The 19616-nt window shown below is 41.8% G+C and overlaps 1 protein-coding gene across 1 annotated transcript in view; it reads left to right on the top strand.

The window, feature by feature from the left end:
• ARHGAP20 (Rho GTPase activating protein 20) overlaps positions 1-19616 on the top strand; it is a 61371-nt gene that overhangs the window by 29363 nt on the left and 12392 nt on the right. The window contains exons 2-8 of the mRNA XM_006136139.4: positions 3264-3346; positions 6949-7119; positions 7747-7896; positions 9942-9983; positions 14339-14423; positions 15628-15705; positions 17257-17323. Coding sequence (XP_006136201.2) covers positions 3264-3346; positions 6949-7119; positions 7747-7896; positions 9942-9983; positions 14339-14423; positions 15628-15705; positions 17257-17323 — 676 coding nt within the window. The remainder of the gene's footprint in view (positions 1-3263; positions 3347-6948; positions 7120-7746; positions 7897-9941; positions 9984-14338; positions 14424-15627; positions 15706-17256; positions 17324-19616) is intronic.

A 19616-nucleotide genomic window follows, 5' to 3' on the forward strand; every position in this document is an offset into this window, starting at 1 on the left:
AGTGATTTCTTTCACTCTACCTACGCAGAGTCCACGTATAAATATTTTCAAAGTTATGCCAGTGAGGCCCATGCCCTGTGCCCTTGGCAGAATGCCAGTTGTATCAACTTATTGCAGAGTTTGAGTATTGCTACTAGAAGTAGAACAGGTGATTGACTAGGGCAACAAAATAATTTGTCACTCTTGTATAGGGTTGAGAGAGATTTTTTTCTAGTTTGCGAAGAGCCAGTACTTTATCCCAAACGGATTTCTGGCCCAGGCTGCTTTTTATTAATTAAATTAGAGACTGACACACATAAAACAACCTCTGGAGAGAAAAAGGATTTTGCTTGGAGTCAGTAAGCAAGAAGCATACCTCTTGTAGCCACACCTCAGATTATGCCTGGCCAGCACATAGGTATGAGACCTCCACAGGTAACCTAGTTGCTGCTGGAAGTTTGGTTGACGAATTAGTTGGTCATGTTCTTCCTGCTACATCAATATGGATCTGGTACTTCTCAGACTGCAGTGCTGCTGTAGCTGCCAGCATTCAAATAAGCCATAAAGCCATTTGTGGTTATTCCACACCCCACAATGCTATTCCCAAGAGTTCTGGCCACACTCCACTTTGCGTAATTACATTCAGGCTGTCTTTGGAGTAAGACATCCTTCCACATTGCGTACCCTGTGTGGTGTTGATATGCACGGCTAAACAGCTGCCATAATCTACCATGGATGAGACTCCACTTCAGTGGCAGATGATTCCATCACATACAAGAGACTTATAATGTGCTTTGAAATTTTGGGTGTGATAAAAGGTGCCAGATGCCTTTAAGAGATTACTATAACACTTCTTTGGGTGCTACATTAGTCTCCCGGTCCCCAAAGTGTTGGCTATATGCATCCACTCTTCCCAGATACTCTACTGCATTAACTCTACCTGAAGACTGCAGGAGTCCATCTCTAACCCTGGTCCTCCTTCCCTAAGATGTTGCACGACTGCTGCTTTACTGTATCATGTTTTGTAAGAACATTTTATCCCACCGGGGTGTCTCTGAAAGCCAGATGTTCCCTCTCAGTATGGCCTCTTCTTTTTTTAAATAAATATTTTTGAGCTGGTGTTATTTTTATTCAGTTCCCTCTGTGAAACTCCTTAGGACAGAAATGGCTCTTTGCTTAGGAGAGTCACATGAGGGGGAAGGGGGAGGTAATATATATACTTTTAAGTGTTTGACTTTTCAGCCTTAATAATGATCTATATATACACTTGAAAGTTAGGAAATGCCTGAATTAAGTTTGTCTGGGCAACCTTACTTTAGCCCCCTTGTGCAGATGCATTATGATCCACTCTTTAGTTACATGATCACACACTATTTTTTTTCCACCAGATCCCTGCTTTATTCAGTGTGCAGGATGTACCTGCTCTGATGGTGAATCAGGGTTGTGAAGTAAAGGACACTGTCATCTGTGGGATCTCCTACCCCATTTGTTGTATGTGAGGGAAGGTGTGTGCCGAATGAGGCAGAGCATGGGACTAATTACCATGGTGATGAGCATAGTTTAGAGACCAAATTGATAATAAAAGGTGTGTTATTGAAGAAGAAAGTACAGATTATTCAAATTGTATTTAAATTGCTACCTCTTTGGATCAGGAACCTTGTCTTCCTATGTGACTGCAAAACAGCTCACAAACTTTTGGCTCAATATAAATAAATATGCTTTTATTATACTACTACTACTACTACTACTACTACTACTACTACTAAAATAATTAATTAATACAAAACAAGGAGAGTAGAAACTCACTTTCCCCCTTCATTCAGGAAAAGAAAGCAAGTGTTTCAGTGAGCTTAGAAGTCTTGTCCCCTGAGAACCAGTTTATTCCTGGCTGACCTTATGGATGGTGGGGATATCAAAAGACAGGACTATGCAGCACTTTAAAGACTAACAAGATGGTTTATTAGGTGATGAGCTTTCATGGGCCAGACCCACTTCCTCAGATCAAATTGTGGAAGAAAGGATATCAGTGATCCTTCTGGTAAAATGTTCCATTAGAGAAGGAATACTCCCTCTCTAATCAAACATCCTACCCATGCCAATGTCCCCTGATCTATAATTCTCAACATACACTCTGATATTGGATGTTTAAAACTGGAGAGAAGGGTGCTGAGCTGTTTAGGGTAACTTTTTCTGCCTCTCTCAGTTCTAGCGATTTCAGGATTTGTCATCAGGCTGTAAATATGGCATTTTTCCTAGCACAAAATTTACTGGAAAAACAAAAGACCTGTGCCCAACCTACACCCCTATATTCACTGGAAGCCTTACTCTTCAAACTGACAAGGATCATCATTCTAGTCACTTCATTCACAAGGCAGATAGGATTTCTGTGGTTCAGACAATTACAAATGATGAATGTTCCAAAAAGCGACATGAGCTTAGGGGTGTTAATAATAGGCTGTATACTAAATCCATGAATCATAGAAATTAGCAGAGATCTATTAGGTAATGTCATCCAACCCTCCAGCCAATAAATGATTGCTTCCTATATATTCTCCATGGCTTTGTCCAGTTTAGTTTTAAATGGGGTTTCCATCATTTCTCTTCCTAGACTGTTCCACTAGACATGAATGTTAGGTGGTTTTTCCTGATATTCAGCCTAAATTCTCTTCTACTCTGTTTCAGCCCATTACTCTTACTCACTTTTATTTTTGGCTGTGAAAAGTGGATATATTTCCAGTTAGGAAAATCTTGAATCTCTTGAGTAAATGAGAAAGCTGTTGAGTGTTTGAATACCAAGGAAACAAAATGTAACTTCAGTGGACACGCAATTCATGTTGCTTTCTATGTTTAGAGTCAGTGAGGGTGCATGTACACATCACTGTCACTCAAAATAAGATATGCAATTTGAGCTACGCAAATTGCATATCTTATTTTGATGCTATTTCAAAATAGCTTATTTCATCATTTGGCGCTGTCTACACAGCACCAAATTTTGAAATAAAGCGCTATTCCAAAATGTCCCTTACTCCTCGTAGAATGAGTATTTACAGGGATTTCGGAATAATGAGCCCGAAATAACGATCTTGCTGTGAAGATGAGAGATAGCTATTTTGGGATACTCCAGTATCCGGAAATAGTGTTGCAATGTAGATGTACCTTGAGTGATAACTAGAGAAAAAAAATTGCATATAAAAAAATAGAAGGCAATAAACAGAATTGAAGTGGTAAACTGAGTGCAGAGAGAGTGCTGGTTATACTAACTGGACTATATCTTTCTCCCACAGACGATGAAGCCCACAGTCCAAAGGAGACGCTCGACCCCTTCTGCCATTAGTAAAGCTCTCAGCAAGTCCAAATCCCTTTCCAGGTAAGGAAACATCTCTTCAATATCCCCATGCATCTTTAAGCCCCCCTATTACAAATAAAAAAAAATAAAATAAATTTTCTAATACATGTCTTAGTTCAGCTGCCAATACCAACGGCCATTCGTGTCTGGACAGACCTCCCATCTGAAAGGGTTCCAGTTTCTTTTTTGGAACACATTTTAATAATGTGATGCAGAAAACATGTAGTGCCAGACTGTGATCTCACTTGTGCAGATGTCAATCCGGAGAGTAACTCAATTGCCCTCAGTGGAATCACTCAGGATTTACACTGGTGTAAGTCAGGTCAGGATCTAGGCTTTACTGTATGGAAAAGCAGCCAACATTAAGGTGAAGTTTGTATGCCAGCAGCCAAGCCACATATGATAAATATTTGGTTAGTCATAGCAGCCTGACTGTATTCTATCTGGAAGCCAAACAACAGATGGCCAATGATGCCCTTAAAAGAAATCAGGAATTTTTACTTTTTCAGTTTTTCTTTTAAAAAACCAAGAAAGAACAGAAATTCCAATCCTCCGTTTCACTTTCTCACCTGGTTCTACATGAGACAAACCCTCTCTCGGGTTCTCTAATTCCACTTGGGCAATCAGTGAGTGCTTGTTTGCCTGATGGATTCATTGCTGTTTAGTCTGCCCTTTAACCAGCTGAAACAATGATGCTCTAAGAAACTAAGTTACTGATGTAATGGAAAGGTGAGAGAGAAGCAAAATTTGGAAATACAAGCTACCCAGAGCAGATCTTCACTTGAAGGACTCCTCTGTCTTTGGTTATTGGTGCCAGTGATGTGCTGCTATCCTGAAAACAGCATTGGCAAGTGTCAAAACAGATTCTCTTTGCATAGAGATGCTCTTAAGGGCAGGGCTTGCTCTTGCTGAAGTCAGTTTAGATCAGGGTCAGGGCCCATACAGGACTTTCACTACAAACACAGGCAACAGTTCATGTCTGGAAAGTCTTGGTCAAACCCAGACTCAGACTGTTGCCTGTGATTGTGGTGACTTTCCAGACTCAAACTTGGTCAAAATGGCATCCAGATGAGAGGAACACAGAAACAATCATTCAAATCATCCAAGAGGGGAGTATGGACAGCAACACCAAAGATGAAAGCTTTGGAAGTGAATGCAGGGGGGAAATGAGTTATCCTCAGAGCAGGTGCAGTGAGGGGAAAGGCAGCAAGAGCTTCTGTACTATCCCACCAATGTGCCTCCATGCCCAGCCCATGCTAGAGGCAAGATGGAAATTCAGTGTTAGTGACCCATTCTTGCCTTGCTTTCTTGCCCGCTGCGTCTACCAACATGATGGTTGGTCTAGAGCTCTGGATACATTTCCATTAAGAACCGGACAGAGTCTTCTAGATTAATTTCATACAAGTCACTTTTGAGATGGTAACAACTGATTGGTAACTGGTGACATCACGTGAAAAGCTCCCTTTCCCATTTATGTGCTCCGGAGCCATCCTGTGCCCTATTGAATTTAGTTTCTTCAGATATAAAGCACCAAGACTTCCACTGTTTATAGTCAAGTATGAACACACTGACCTTCCAACTGTTTTGCTGAGGAGTAGCCAAGCCTCACAACACTCTGATGGAAGAATAACCATCTTAGCGTTTAAGTCGTTTCTCCCCACCCTGCACAGTGTAACAATTAGACAACAGATAAAGGAGTGTCATGCTCTTTCTCTGTTTGGTTCTGATAAAACATCCTCATAAATAACATCGCTGCAGTGATTTGTTTAGTTATAACATAAATATTTGTTTAAAAGATAAAAACTCAAGTGATTTATATTTTGCACTAAGCAACCTTTTCCAAGAGCAGCAGTTTCCTTTCACACTGTATTTAACTGCTTGGGAGTAAGTCCGGCTTTTGTGAAATGTTCAGACAGAAGCCAATGTTTTAGGGTGGTTTAAAATAAATGGCAGAATTCACGTCATCTGTGTCCCCTGCCCAAGTAATGTCTCAGAAATGCTTTTACTTCTCTCCCTCAAATATCTCCCCTCCCCCCAAGATCACACTGGTTCAAAAAAACAGAACCAAATTCTTGACTTTATTTGGCTGGAGAACATCTTTGCAAGGGAGGGAAGCTCTAAACATTTCTCAGGGTGTATTGCCTCAGAGGCAGCTGGTACAATGCCATCTTTACTTGGGCCACCAGAGCACTGGTGATTTTTTTTTTTTTTTTTTTTTTTTTTGCTACTTGTCTGTTCTGTTTACCAAACCTTGTAACTTCTCCAGCATTAAGAAACCATGGCTGAGGTCACTTGCTGTTCCTGTCTCCAGTGCTCCACTGACCCACAGGCAACACTTTCATGGGCATGCCTTAAAGTGAACTTATCTTTCACTTGTAGAGGCAACAGGCTTATAAACCAAGAATGTGCTTGTTTGTGAGCAGGAGTGCCAGGCTCGGGCAAGGCAGAGTCTCTGACTTGCAAGATTACAAGTGTTTGGGGACTTTAGGGGAGATTTTCGAAAGCAGTGAGTGTTGGCTTAACCTCAGCCTGTTTCCACTAGAGCCAGTGAGTGGCTTTACTCTTTATTGCTGGCAGTAGAGTTAGGCCAATAACTTAATAGGGCCAATCTGAGTAGGCATTTCTCAACAGAGTAAAAGTGGTAGAGTCTGTCCTGTTTTGCCCATCTCCCTGAAAACTGCTGTATATGTATATACTGTATCCTTTATATTTGCAGCCATTTCTATGGGACTAATAAATCCAACTAAAATTGATTGTACGCTCACACCACCAACGGTGTTTTGAGACAGTCTGGACAGAACATCTGTGTGACTTTATACTAGTAAAGTCAGCAGCAGAGAATGAAGATCTGTCCCACCTCATTGTGCTATTGCTGCATTTAAATGTTAATAGAGGAGAGAGCCTATGAATTCATATTTGAGAACAGGAGAGGGAGTTTTGCGATGGGAAGGGAAAAGAATAATAAGACGGTGAAGTTATTACTTTTTGCCAGTTTGCAGAGTAAAGAATCAAGTTTAATCCCAGCAACTGCTTTCTGAATGCAATAGAGATATAGTAGCCATAGTTTCTTAGGCAAACTATTGCATCCAAATCAGCCTAAAGTAGCAACAAAAATAGTTGGATTACTATAGAAATAATACCTAGCTTTTATATAATGCTTTCAATCAGTAGATTTCAAAGTTTATAAAATTATAGCCAGATTCCTGAATAAGATGGGTGGAACTAGGCTAGTATACAAAGTAAATATTCATCAAGCTGTGGTCCATACATGGACAAGCAATTTGGTATGGATGGAACTACCAATGATAAAAACAGAACTGATCCAACAACATTGCAAATTTGCCTGCACTCCCTTCTGATAAGTGACCTCATGCGTGGATCTCAGCTCCCTTTCCACTTATAGGATCACAATGTGAGGTCTTTTCTCAGATAATAATATTCATGCCTGAGTAGAAAACCTCAGGATTTCCTCCACGTTCAGTATATAATATACAGATAGCTTACATTAAGCTGAGTCTGAGCCTGTGTGAGAGGAAACAACCTAGCCACCTGTCTATTTGGCTTATTAATGAAGTCTGTAAGAGTTCCAGTGATTACACAATTCATGTGATGATTTTTTCCAGGGAAATTACTCTTTCCTCATCGCATCCAGAAAATGGGCTACCAACTGGGATCTTCAGTAGCCCAAATTCAGGTTTCCTCTTGGATGAGAGGGTACAACTTACCATGGGACTGCAGACCCAGGAGAGACACTTGTTCCTCTTCAGTGACACGCTGATTATTGCCAAATCCAAGTAAGAGAATGCATTGTAGCTAAACAGCTACAGGGTTATGTCTACACACCTACTAGTGGTGTAAGCCAAGATCAAGGGCATGTGTGGATCAGGGTACCAGCGAAGACACATTTTTAAAGGGGCTTCTAACACTTTGCAACTTCCCCATTCTGCCCATAGAAATGTATTGGTCATGCTTGGGAATGTCTATCGTTAATTTATCACTGAGTTTTCATAAAGCAGCATGATCTGAACTAAGTAAGTTTGCCCTTTGCTTCATGAGACGCCTTGAAAAAGTGACATGGCATTCTGCCAGTGCTGAGGAAATAGAGTGAAAGAGGATCCATGCAGAAGACAGAAAATGAACTCACCTTTTGGCTAGCTCTCTTCAGTTCCTACTTAACAAATAGGTAAATAGCTTAGTTGATCTCAACGATGCATACTTGTTTGTGGGTAGTAATTTGTCTGAATCATGAACCTACCAGGGTATGGCACATAGTTTGGTAAGATGGAAGGAGACGCAAAACTGGAATACTTGAGATGTCATTTCATATGCATCAATAGAGACAGACTAGGAAGTCTATACGTGTACTATGCCTCTCTCTAGCCAGCCTCATTAGCCTAAGCAATCACTGGTTTGAATTCCAGGTCTTCCTCCAGCTTGAAGCTGAAGAAGCAGGTGCGCCTGAGTGAAGTCTGGACTGGTTCCTGTCTCAACGAAGTGTCAGAGAAAAAGACGAGCCCAGAAAATTCATTTGTCATAGGCTGGCCTACCACCAACTATGTTGTCTCCTTCAGGTATCACAGCAGAGTAACAAACCCATTCAATTGTAGTCACATTGCTGTCACTATGCTGCATGTTTAGAACTAAATGATGACAGAGAGGCTAGAACTCTGAGCCCCGTTCCAAAAATACAGACCCTCCTCAAGCGAGCAAAAGAATTCTGTTAACTATTGGCAACACAGGGAGAGTGAAGAAGGATAGTTCAGGCCCTGGTTCTGCCATAGGTTTCAACTGCGACGTAAAGGAAGTGATTTGGGGTTTGGGTGCATAGCCCTTAGCAATGAGTCTCCATCTCAGCCTGGGCCAACAGATTTGGGTTAGCGCTCGAAAGCAGCAGTGTAGACAGTGCTGTGAAGTGGTGTCCCAGGCTGAAGCTCAGACTCTGAAGCTTAGGAGGGGCAAGGCGAGTTTCAGAGCTTGGCTCCAGCTGCAACTTCAAAGCCCTGTCTACACATCAGTTTTGGAGTGATAGCACGGGTCCCGCTACCCACGTCTGTCATCTCGTGCTGGGAGGCACACTGCCACAGGCTGCGACATGGCTCTAGATTCTCTGGGCCTTGGGTTCTCCTAAAGGTGCTTCACAGGGATGTTGTGAGGGAAAATGCACTGAAGACTGCAAATTGCTCCAATACATGGTAATGGTGGCTGGGTGAGTACCTTAGATCAAGTAGGGTTTTGGCACACAACTGAGTGACTCTGATTCCACTCAAGATAGGCCACTGCTGCATATGTATACTAACCAGTGTCAGTGCAGATTTCTGGGCCCTCAACAGTGCAATGAATTCTTCCCCTGTCCCTCCTCCTCCCTCAAGAGTTCTTTCAACCAACACTTATTTTACTGGTGCATTAAAAACATCCAATCCATTCTCAAATAAAACGTTCAAGGGGTAAGTACTCATAGAGCAAATATTCATATATTAAGATCATCTTGACTAACCTGACAGCATATGAAAACAGGGCACATATGGAGTTTTCTGAAAATAATTTAGTTGTTCAGAGAGAATGGCCTTTTCATCTTTGGGCATGCCCCTTCGGGCTCATTTTCTGTCCAAACTCTGTGTGTGTGTTTGTGTGTTATATATTATATATATCCACACTGGGCAAAATATGGGAAGCTACAATGCAAACTTCCTTCACACATTTTTATTCATCAGTGTGTCCCAATCATACAGGTATAGCAGAGTATTTCTGTCTCTATGGACCATTTAATCCAGGGTCTTTTGGCTCATAGCAAACAAGTGCTAGTCAGTGCTAACAATGCTGCTGATGTTTGTGCTTTGGAAACTGGCTTGATAGTGAAGGAACTAGGATCCACCATCTCATTTCACACTTGCTATTCCATCCAGCTCCGTAACTGGGTATTTTTGTGCCTGGGGCAAAATATTAATTATGTGCCCCCTCTCCTTAGGTTAGCACGCAGCACGCTTTTTACTCTTGCAGCTTATTATTTTTACTTATTGTGACTTTGCGTCCCTGCTTATAATGCACCTGAGGCGAGCGCCCCGCTTGCCTCTCCTTGTTATAGCCCTGATTCCATCCCCTCTGAACAGTGTGGATGCTGCTTTGCACTTTATTATGCCCTGTGCATTCCATTGCTGCACTGTGTTTGCAGGTGTCTTGTTCCCTGGATAGCTTTTTTTTTTTTAATTTAAAACATAGCAATGAGACATTAGTGAGTGACAGTGCCACTGAAGGCTTCTAGGAATTGGAAGCATAGGAAAGGAAATGGTAGTAGAAACAAAATATCAATTAAAGTTCATTAAAAAAATAAAGAAACACATCACTTGTTAACTCCGTCACTGAAAGATATTTGTTCCTTATCTGAACACCCCTCACGTTGGCCAGGAAATCTAGTTCAGCTAGGCTGCTCTTGGGGTTTTATTATTATTTCTTTTTGTTAAAATAGAACAGAACCAGGAAAGGACTGCACTTTTGTTCTAGGGCTTCCAGGAAGGAACTGAGATTAATGACTAAATATAAGCTAAGCCTGGTAGAGCCTCCAAACTCGATTAGTCATTTAGCCATTATTTAATACTTTGCCTCCTTTTTTCCTTCTCAGCTCATCTGAAGAGAAAGAGCGATGGCTTTCAACATTACTGTGGTAAGAGATGCATCCTTCTCTTGCTGTGCTGTCATTTCATAAACCTTTATAAACAGATGTGGGGGGAGAGTTTAGATGCTAGAGCCCCAACTCCCGTTGCTTTTCATTGGGTTCCTCATTGCTAGTTCGAATACTTTGATGAAAGCAGAGAGGTTTTTAAAAGCCCAGGACAAATTCCACTAAATAGAAGCTAACGTCTTTGGGAAATGTTCTTTCTTTCTCACAGGATTTTGTTTCACTGCAATGAAAATGGCCACAATAATAATGATGCTTCAGATGGGGTCTGCATTGATATTTCATGACTGTCATTTGGAGGTTGAAATCATTTTTTGCAAAGACAGTGTTTAATATGTTGTTTCCAGTAACTCCTAGGTTCATGGAGGTTACAGAGAGGGCCCCTCCTCTAAACTGGGGAGAACACAGATGATCTGAAATACAATGTTAGAATGAGTTATAAGCAGGTTCACCTGGGCCAAAATCATGAACACCTGGGATTTCCCTTGCTGGCAGCCTTTGCTTTCATGTGATTTGTGAAAGATAAAGGGGTGTGTAAGAGAACCTGAGTCACAATGTGAGCTTCAGCTTGGCCTTTAGCTATTAAATGAGATTCATAGGGGGCAGGTGACAAAAGGGGTGACCAAGTGAGGGTATGAAAAATTACAGCAAGGTTATAGGACTAACAAGAGGAAATTCATGGGGCAATCTGCCCAACATCTTTCCGTATTTTCCGGCGTATAAGGCGACTGGGCGTATAAGACGACCCCCTAATTTATTAGTTAAAAGATAGGTTTTCGTCTTATACTCGCCCCCCCTTAAGAGGCCAACCGGCAGCGCCCCAGCGCCCCTCCACCTCCCCAGCTTTGCTCCCGGTGTCCCTGGTCTGCTGGAGACGGTCCCCAGCAGACCAGGGGCACCGGGAGCAAAGCCGAAGTGGCGGCGGGGTGCCGTGCTTCTGAGGCTTTGCTCTGGCAAAGCCTCAGAGGCGCGGGACCCCGCCGCTGCTGCGGCTTTGCTCCCGGTGCCTCTGGTCTTTGCAAAGCCTCGGGGGAAGCTGGCAGCGGGGCAGCCCAGGCGCGCCAGAGCCCCTCCGCGGCTTTGCTCCGCGTCTTCCTGGTCTGCAGACCAGGGAGACGTGGAGCAGCTTTTCTCGCCCCGGAGTACAGGGGCGGCGGGACCGCGAGGTCCCGCAGTCCGTGTCCTCTGGGGCGAGAAAAGCCCCGTTCGTACCTGCAAGTCGGGGACTGCCTGTATACCCGGCGTATAAGATGACCCCCGATTTTTGGGGGATGTTTTTTAGCATAAAAAGTCGTCTTATACGCCGGAATATACGGTAGATGTCTATACACAAATGCAAGGAATATGGGGAATAAACAGAAAGTGCTAGGAGGGTTAGCACATAAAATAAATTATTACTTCACTAGCATCACAAAGACTTGGCAAGATAAATCTCATGATTGGAATATTGGTATAGAGGAATATAGCTTGTATAGCTAGGACAGGCAGGGAAAAAAGGGAAGAGGTATACCAATATACATCCAGAATATGTATACTTATTCAGACATCTAGAAAGACATGAGAGACAGACTAGTCAAAAGTGTCTGGATAAAGATTAAAAAGGGAAAAACAGAGTGATATCATGGTAGGAGTCTACTATAAATCACCAAATAAGGAAGAGATTAATGAGTTATTTATAGAAGAAATAACATAAACATCCAAAACACATGATCTGGTACTAACGGGACACATCTGTTGGAAAAGTCATATGGTAAAACATAAAATTTCTAATAAATGCAGTGGGACAGTCTTTTGTTTCAGAAAGGGTCCAAAATAATTTGAAGGCCAGCCTTTTTAGAATTAATTCATTATACATTCCATGATTCAAAAGAAAGAAGTGAGAGCATCACAATAAGGACATCTGTATTTAAAAATAGGAGAACTGATATAAGGTCCCATGGGAAGAAAAGCTAATGTATTGAGAGTTCAGGAGAAGTGGCAGGTTTTCAAGGAGACCATATTAAATGCATAACCACCAACTAACTATTCCAGTGTGAAAAATGAAGCATAGTAAGAGGTCTATCAGAAGGTGACTTGAAAATTGAAAATGAATCCTACAAAAAGTGGAAACATGGACAAATTGCTGATGAAGCATACAAAAAAATACCACGAGCATATAGGGACAAAATCAGAAAAATTAAGGCACAGAATTAATTACACCTAGCAAGAGACGTAACAGACAATAAGAAGGGGTTATTTAAATACATTAGGAACACAAGAAAAACAAAGGAAAATATAGGTCCTCTACTTAAAAGGGAATAAGTGCTAATAACTGACATCAACAAGGCAGAGATGTTTAATGCCTATTTTGCTTTAGACTTCACTAAAAAAAATGTAATAGTGACCAAGTACTCAACATAATTCATATGATAAACAAGAGGGAAGCAAAACAAGCCAAAATATGGAAAGAATATTTAGACATATGTTAAGAATATTTAGAAATATTCCAGCTGGCAGGCCTGATGGAATTCATCCTACAGTTCTTAGGGAATGAGCTGACACCATCTTGGAGTCATTAGCAATTATCTTCAAGAACCTATGGAGGATGTGTGAGGTCTCAGACAACTGGAGAAATGCACACATAGTATCTATCTTCAAAAAAGGGAACAAAGAGGACCCAAGGAATTATAGACCAGCCACTTAACTTTCGTTGGAACAAAGAAAACAGTCAGTTTGTAAACACGTAAGGGACAAGGAGGTTATAATAGCCAGCAAGGATTTGTGAAGAAGAAATTATGCCAAAACACCCCAATTTCTTTCTTTGACAGGGTAACTGACCCAGGGGTTGTGGAGGAGCAGTGGACGATATATCTTGATGTTACTCAGGCTTTGACACAGTCTCACATGGCATTCTTAAACGCAAACTAGGAAAATAAGTGGCGCACAACTAGTTGAAAGCCTAGATTCAAAGAGTAGTTAACAACTGGGAGGATGTGTCAAAAGGGGTCCTGCAGGGAATCAGTCCTGGTATTAATCAGTATTTTCATTAATGGAGTGAAGATGATGCTTATAAAATTTGCAGATGACACCAAGCTGGGAAGCGTTGAAAGCACTTTGGAGGGCAGGTTTAGCACTAAAGACAATCTTGATAAATAGGAGAGTTGGTCTGAAATCAAGAAGTTCTTTACTAGACGAGAGCAAGGTACTTCACTTAGGAAGGAAAAATCACAAGATAAACTTCAAAATGGGAAATAACTGGCTAGGTAATAATAAAAGGAATCTGGGATGACCGTAGATCAAACTGAATATGAGTCAACAATGTGACGCAGCTGTGGAAAAGGCTAATATTGTTCTGGGGCATATTGGCAATAATGTTGTATGTAAGACACAAGATAATTGTCCCACTCTAGTTGGCACTGCTGAGCCCTCAAGCAGCCGTACTGGGTTCAGTTCTGGGCACCACATCTTAGAAATGGTGCGGACAAACCAAAGCGAGTCCGGAGAAATGCAACAAGAAAGGGCAAAAAACTGGTCATGTTTGTTCTTGCGAACAAATGACCGTTATCAAGAAGACAGTAATCAAATGTTTTCCTTGCCCACTGACAGTAGAACAAGAGGTAATGGGCTTAATCTATGGCAAGGGAGCTTAAGGTTAGATATTAGGAAAATCTTTTGAACCAGAAAGTTATTCTAGCTCTGGCATATGCTTCCAAGGGAAGTTGTGGTGTCCCCATCACCAGACAGACACGTGTCAGGGATGGTCTAGCTTTACTTGGTCTTATCTCAGCACAGAAGGTGGGACTTGTTGACTGTTCAAGATTCCGTCCAGCCCATCACTTCTATGAATCCATGATTACATAGCAAAAGGCCCATAAACACAGATAGGGGAGTGAATGGGTGGGTAAAATGGGTCTTCCAGGATTGAACAGATCTTCTAAATCAATTTGTCTCAGCACAAGAGGCCTTGTTTCCTCTCAATTCCTTGCTCATAGGCACTGACTTTCCAAGCAGAAGGCTGGGATCGCCTCTCCAGTAGCATGGGCACCACTGCTGCATCTATTGACAGCAGAGTTTAGCCCAGATAGTCCAATCTCCCCAACTGACCTGGGGCCAGTTGATACTCTCAGATCACCTCTCCTCTCCAAACAATTCCACAGTGCATTCTGATTTTTGTCATTGCCAATCCTTGCTCTATGAGGTTAGCATCCATCAGGGTCTCCTGTTTTTGGGACTAATCAACACCTCCAACTTGAAGAGATCACTTTTTTGATAGTTGCCTCCTTGGCTGTTAAGCTGCATTTGTGTTCTCAGACTCTGTTATGATGTGATTGTTTCTGTTTCTTCTCCCCCTTGATTTTCAGGCAAATCAATGAGATGAAACAGAATGAATATCCGAAAAACATAACAGTCCAAATCTTCATTCTGGATGCTGACAGCTGTACTTCTGTGAGTAAAACTGAGAACCCACTCATCAGACCAACACAACATGGAGATCTGGGGGCTCGGGGAGGCTGTTATGTTGCTAATGTATCCAGCATTCTTTCTTGAAACTTACTTGAGCGGTTGATGAAAGAGGACTCAAAATCTATCCTCTGGGAGCTTCCCTTGGCAGCCCCTCTCAGAGACCTGTCAATCCAGGAAATTAGGAGGTTTTATTTTAGGCATAACCAGCCTTGTGAAAAAAACTAGTTCTGGAGATTATTTTTAGCCACCTGCTTTAATTTCTTTTCCTGGTGTTGCCCCTCATCACGAGTGATGACTTTTGCTTTAGTGGCTACTACTAGAGCAATGCCCCATAATACTTGCTATTGGTGCAACAGATTATTTTGTGCTTGGTAGATTCATTGGTAGCATCTCAGTTTATCTATGATAGCATATTCTTGCCTTTTCACATTCCTGTCACTAAGTTCTCAGCCTCGTGCCTGGTTCACCTTCCATTAAAAAAGGACTAATGTCACAGTGCTTGGGTTCTGCAACTGTGTTTCACTCCTGTGCTAAAAGTGCAACTATCAGTCTGGGGCTATGTCTAGACTGCAGAGTTTTTCTGGGATACCGCTAAAGCTCTGCCATGTCCAGGGAACACGTCCACTTTTATGGAACAGTTTCCAAAAAAATGGGTGCGTTCTTTCGGCATCCATGAATTCCTCTCAGTGAGAGGAATAAGGGATGTTCCAGAAGAATTTGCATATCTTTCTCCAATAAAACTCGGCAGACTAGACGTAGTCTGGGTTCCATCTCTGGTACATGATGTTAGAGTCCCACTGAGATTCTGTATTTTACATTTCTGTTGTGTTACCTTGGTGCACTCTGGGAGAAAAGTGATTGAAAAAAGGTGATGAGCACTTCTGTTCCATTGTAATATCATTGTGCTTAGGAATGATCCTGCTGTGCTCCCAGGTTTGTTCAACTCTTCCACAGCCATTGAAATAGAGTGTGTTAATCAAGCTAACACATTAGTGGTAAAACCCTAACCTTCATGGTGTTACCATTGCTTCATGTTTGCAATGTCAGACACTGTCCTGCCTAAACAGGGGACCCGAAAATAGCATCTTGACTTGATTACAAGCCATGTGATGATGTTTCCAAACCTCAACCCTTGCGACTCCCAACCCCGTTAACTTTCTAAGTGTTCTTTGTCTTCCTTGCCTAGACCACTACAGTAAATGTGTCCAACACAGAAACAGCAGACAATGTGATCAAGAAGACAGCTAATCAGCTTGGACTTCCTGTAAGTATCCACTGCACATCCTGCTAGATCTATTGTTGGGAAGTTGGAAACTTCTGTTTTACAGTATAATACAGATACAGGAGATTCTGGTAAAAATGTATAATGACTGGCTATAACCATTAGAACACTAGTATTCTCCAAACTACAGTGAATATGTTTCTGCATATACAACGATTTATAAAAGCACACACCCATTTAATAGCTCGAATTCAGGGCCTGTGTGAATAGATGCAACACCATTGATTTGCAGAGGCTTATATCCACTTCAGCTATGTCTACACCACAGAGTTTTTCCAGGATACCTCCAGAAAAACTCTTCCACGTCCAGGGAACACGTCCGCTTTTTCGGAACATTTTCTGAAAAAGTGGGCACGTTCTTTCGGAAGCCCTGTATTCCTCATTTTATGAAGAAACTGACCAGCAGTGGCTGAATCAGGACGCCTGGGGCAGAGCAGCTGGGGTGCTGCCGGGTTGGTCCAGTAGCGCCCAGAGTGCCGCTACGGGACCAACCGGCAGCGCCCCAGCTGCTGTACCACAGGCGTCCGGAGCAAAGCCGTGGAGCATGGGGGCAGCAGGACAGCCCAGATGCGCCGTGGCTGTCCTGCTGCCCTCGGGCTCCGTGGCTTTGCTCTGCTTTGCTCCCCGTCCCCCTGGTCTGTAGACCAGGGGGACGGGGAGCAAAGCAGAGCAAAGCCGCGGAGCACGCGGGCAGCGGACAGCCCTGTCCGCTGCCCGCGTGTTCCGCCGCTTTGCTTCCTCTCCCTGGTCTGCTGGAGACCAGGGAGACGGGCCCCGTTCGTAACTGCAGATCCGACATAAGTCGAATCCGCGTAACTCGGGGACTGCCTGTACATTTATGTGAAACCTCATTGAAGACACTCACTTATATTGTGTCATACATTAATGTGCAACTTTACATACTCACAGATAGGCATGTTCCTTGCCTTACAGTGCTTGCAACAGAAGGGAGACATTAATAGTTCATCCCTTTCTTCAACTTGCATAATGGGTGAACATAAAATCTAATGCAAGCATACTTGTACCTCATTAGACATGCCAAAGGGACACAAGAATATTTGTGTCAGTGGATAGCAAATATTTGTTACCTGACATGTCAGTCAAGGCAAAAAGTAGAAGCCTTCTGAACTTGAAGCTAATGCTGAGTGTTGCACACACCTTTTTGTAGCCAGCAAATGCCACTGGTCCTGAGGGAACTTGGAATAGAGTGATGATGTCTGATCAATATTTCAGGAGACTGCCTGAATCTGAGCTTCCTAGGTGGATGTTGGGGAAAGCTTAATTTGTTTTCATCCTTGTGATTACCTTTCTCTCCCTCTCCTGAACCTTTCACCTTCCGCTACTTGTCAAACAAACAGATTCTAAGAGCTTGTCACTCCTAACCATGCTGTTTGCCAGATGTTTGCAGCTTTCATTTCCTGCTCCATTGTTAACTCTTTTAGTTGTTTTGTGTGCTATGTCCAGCTTCTCCAGTCGCCTCTCGCAGGGCTTGGCCCCCTTTTATAATTTTCCCTTCTCTTCTTCAATTCACAGGGTAGACCAAGTGACTACCACCTCTGGGTGATATCAGGAAAGGATGACCCTGCTTATCCCCTTATTGGTAAGAGCTCTTTCATTTTTCCTTTAGGTATGCCAGCACTGAGATGCTGATATAACATGATGGTGGTGGTGGACATTGGTTATGTGAGGTATCTCTGCCTCTGCAAAATCCATCTCAAACAGCATGCTAGCACTTTAAAGATCTGGTGTTGCATACCCAATCATTGTTAAGAAATCTTGTGTGCCCCTGGGAGCTAGCTTTTGGCATCTATCCCCCTCAGTTTGCTGTTCCACACACACAAAGGACTTGCCAGATTTGGCTCTATCAATCAAGGCTGAGAGCATCTCCCATTGGATCGTGAGTGCTTTCAGCTATTACTGGGAAGCAAATTACACCCTAACTCCTAAAGAATCACAAGGAGCTACATGCAACAACATTGCTTATCAATGGCTTCCAATCTTACAGAAGAAACATAATCCCAAAGGCAGGTCTTGGTAGATAGGCAAGTGAAGGAAGTGTGTTAAAACATATTTGCTGGTACCATTTAAGCCTGCTATCCAGAAAGCAAAGTATTAATCTTTTTGTTTGGTATTTATTTTTCAAAACATTGACACTCAGATTCAAAGAAATTGTTTTTCAGGAAAGAGGTCATAGCCTATTAAGTAGATGTTTCATTTCACGAGGTTTTGTATGCTGCTTTCGTCTGAGTAACCACTCTAATCTGAAATGGATCTTGCAAGGAGACATTGGGGAAATGTCCTTTGCAAAATGTTTATTTGAAAAGTTTCCTTTTTTATTTTTTTATTTTTATTTTTTTACAATTTCTGTTTAGTTTATAGTAACTTTGGGATGTTGGAAGGAAAATAAATGTGCATATTAGGGTTTCAGAGCCAGAGTGCCATCAGAGTTCTATGTGAGAGGATACAGAAACACACCACCACCAAATAAAACATGGTATTCTGTCTTATTAATGCCAGACATTAATCTTAGAAAGTATCAAAGCTATAGTTTGCAAAAAAATATTTGTTTCATATTTGCATCATTGGCAAAAACAAGACAGTGAAGTAAGATTAAATGTACAATTAAAATTAGACAGGGTATTTACTTTGGCAAAGCATGTGTAACAAATCTTTCCAATCTTTCCCATAGCAATTCATAACAAATTCTATTATTGTGTATGACGCGCTGATAGAATCATATTTAGGGAAGGGCTATTTAGATAAAATAAGAATCAAACCCAACTGACACTTTTTCTGAAGTTAAAAAAACTTTGGTTATTTTTTTAAGTTTTTTTTTTTAATATAAATTCAGATGTTTACCGTTTCCTTTCAGAAATCAGAATCACCAAAATACCAGGAGGTACACTGTCCTGGCACTTTTAACATGACCAGAGCTATGAAGTACTGATCTTTTTGAAAGAGACAAGCAGTTCTTGTGCTACTCTCATAAACACAATCTGAATTCTATATGTGATCGAGCAATGGGGAGGGATCAAAGAATAACTCTCTGTTGTTATACAATGCCTAGATCAAAGCTGCTCTCAAGCATCTAAACTGTGGGTTGTACATCTAAACAGAACTTTTTAAGCTCCAAGCATCACTCCTAATATTTTGACCAATACCCTGAGGGCTGAACTGATGATCAGCTACCTGGACTAAATCTTTTGAAGGTCAGCCATAACCTGTAATGGTTCAAGTGATATCCCAATGGACAAGTTTTGGTCTTAGATTCACAGTCAGCTTCCGGTAATATATTGGTCCCAGATTATTAGGGAGACAAGGTGGGTGAGGTGATATCTTTTATTGGACCAATTTCTAATAAACTTTCAAGCTACAGAGAGCTCTTCTTCATTTTCCAGACCTGAAGAAGAGCTTTGGATATGTTTGAAAGCTTGTCTTTCTCTCACTACCAGAATCTGGCCCAGAAAAAGATATTACCTCCCCCATCTTCTCTAAAATGTATTTTGTCATTTTAAAAGATATTTACTTTCCTACTGTTGTTGAAATTGAGATGTGGTTTGCTTTCTGGATTAATTCTCCTGTAAGGTTTGAACCCACTGGTTTGTTATTGTAGATATGCTCTTAAGAGCTTGTTGTCATAATAAGATTGTTATTGTAGGGTTGTGTATGAGCACTTAGCACAGGTTTGTGATTGTTGGTGTCTCTCACAAGTGCTGGCTGAACATGCTTATTTGTTGTGCTCATTAGTGCAGGGAAGCATCTGCTTGATTTTCATTGTTGGGTAGCGTGAACAGGATGTTAGGTTAGGCCAGTGTTTCTCAAAGTGGTTCACAAAACCACTCTCAGGGTATGTCTACACTGCCATCCTAGTTCGAACTAGGGAGGCTAATGTA

This window comes from Pelodiscus sinensis, chromosome 13 (genome assembly GCF_049634645.1).
Source record: "Pelodiscus sinensis isolate JC-2024 chromosome 13, ASM4963464v1, whole genome shotgun sequence".
NCBI classification, from domain to species: Eukaryota; Metazoa; Chordata; order Testudines; family Trionychidae; genus Pelodiscus; species Pelodiscus sinensis.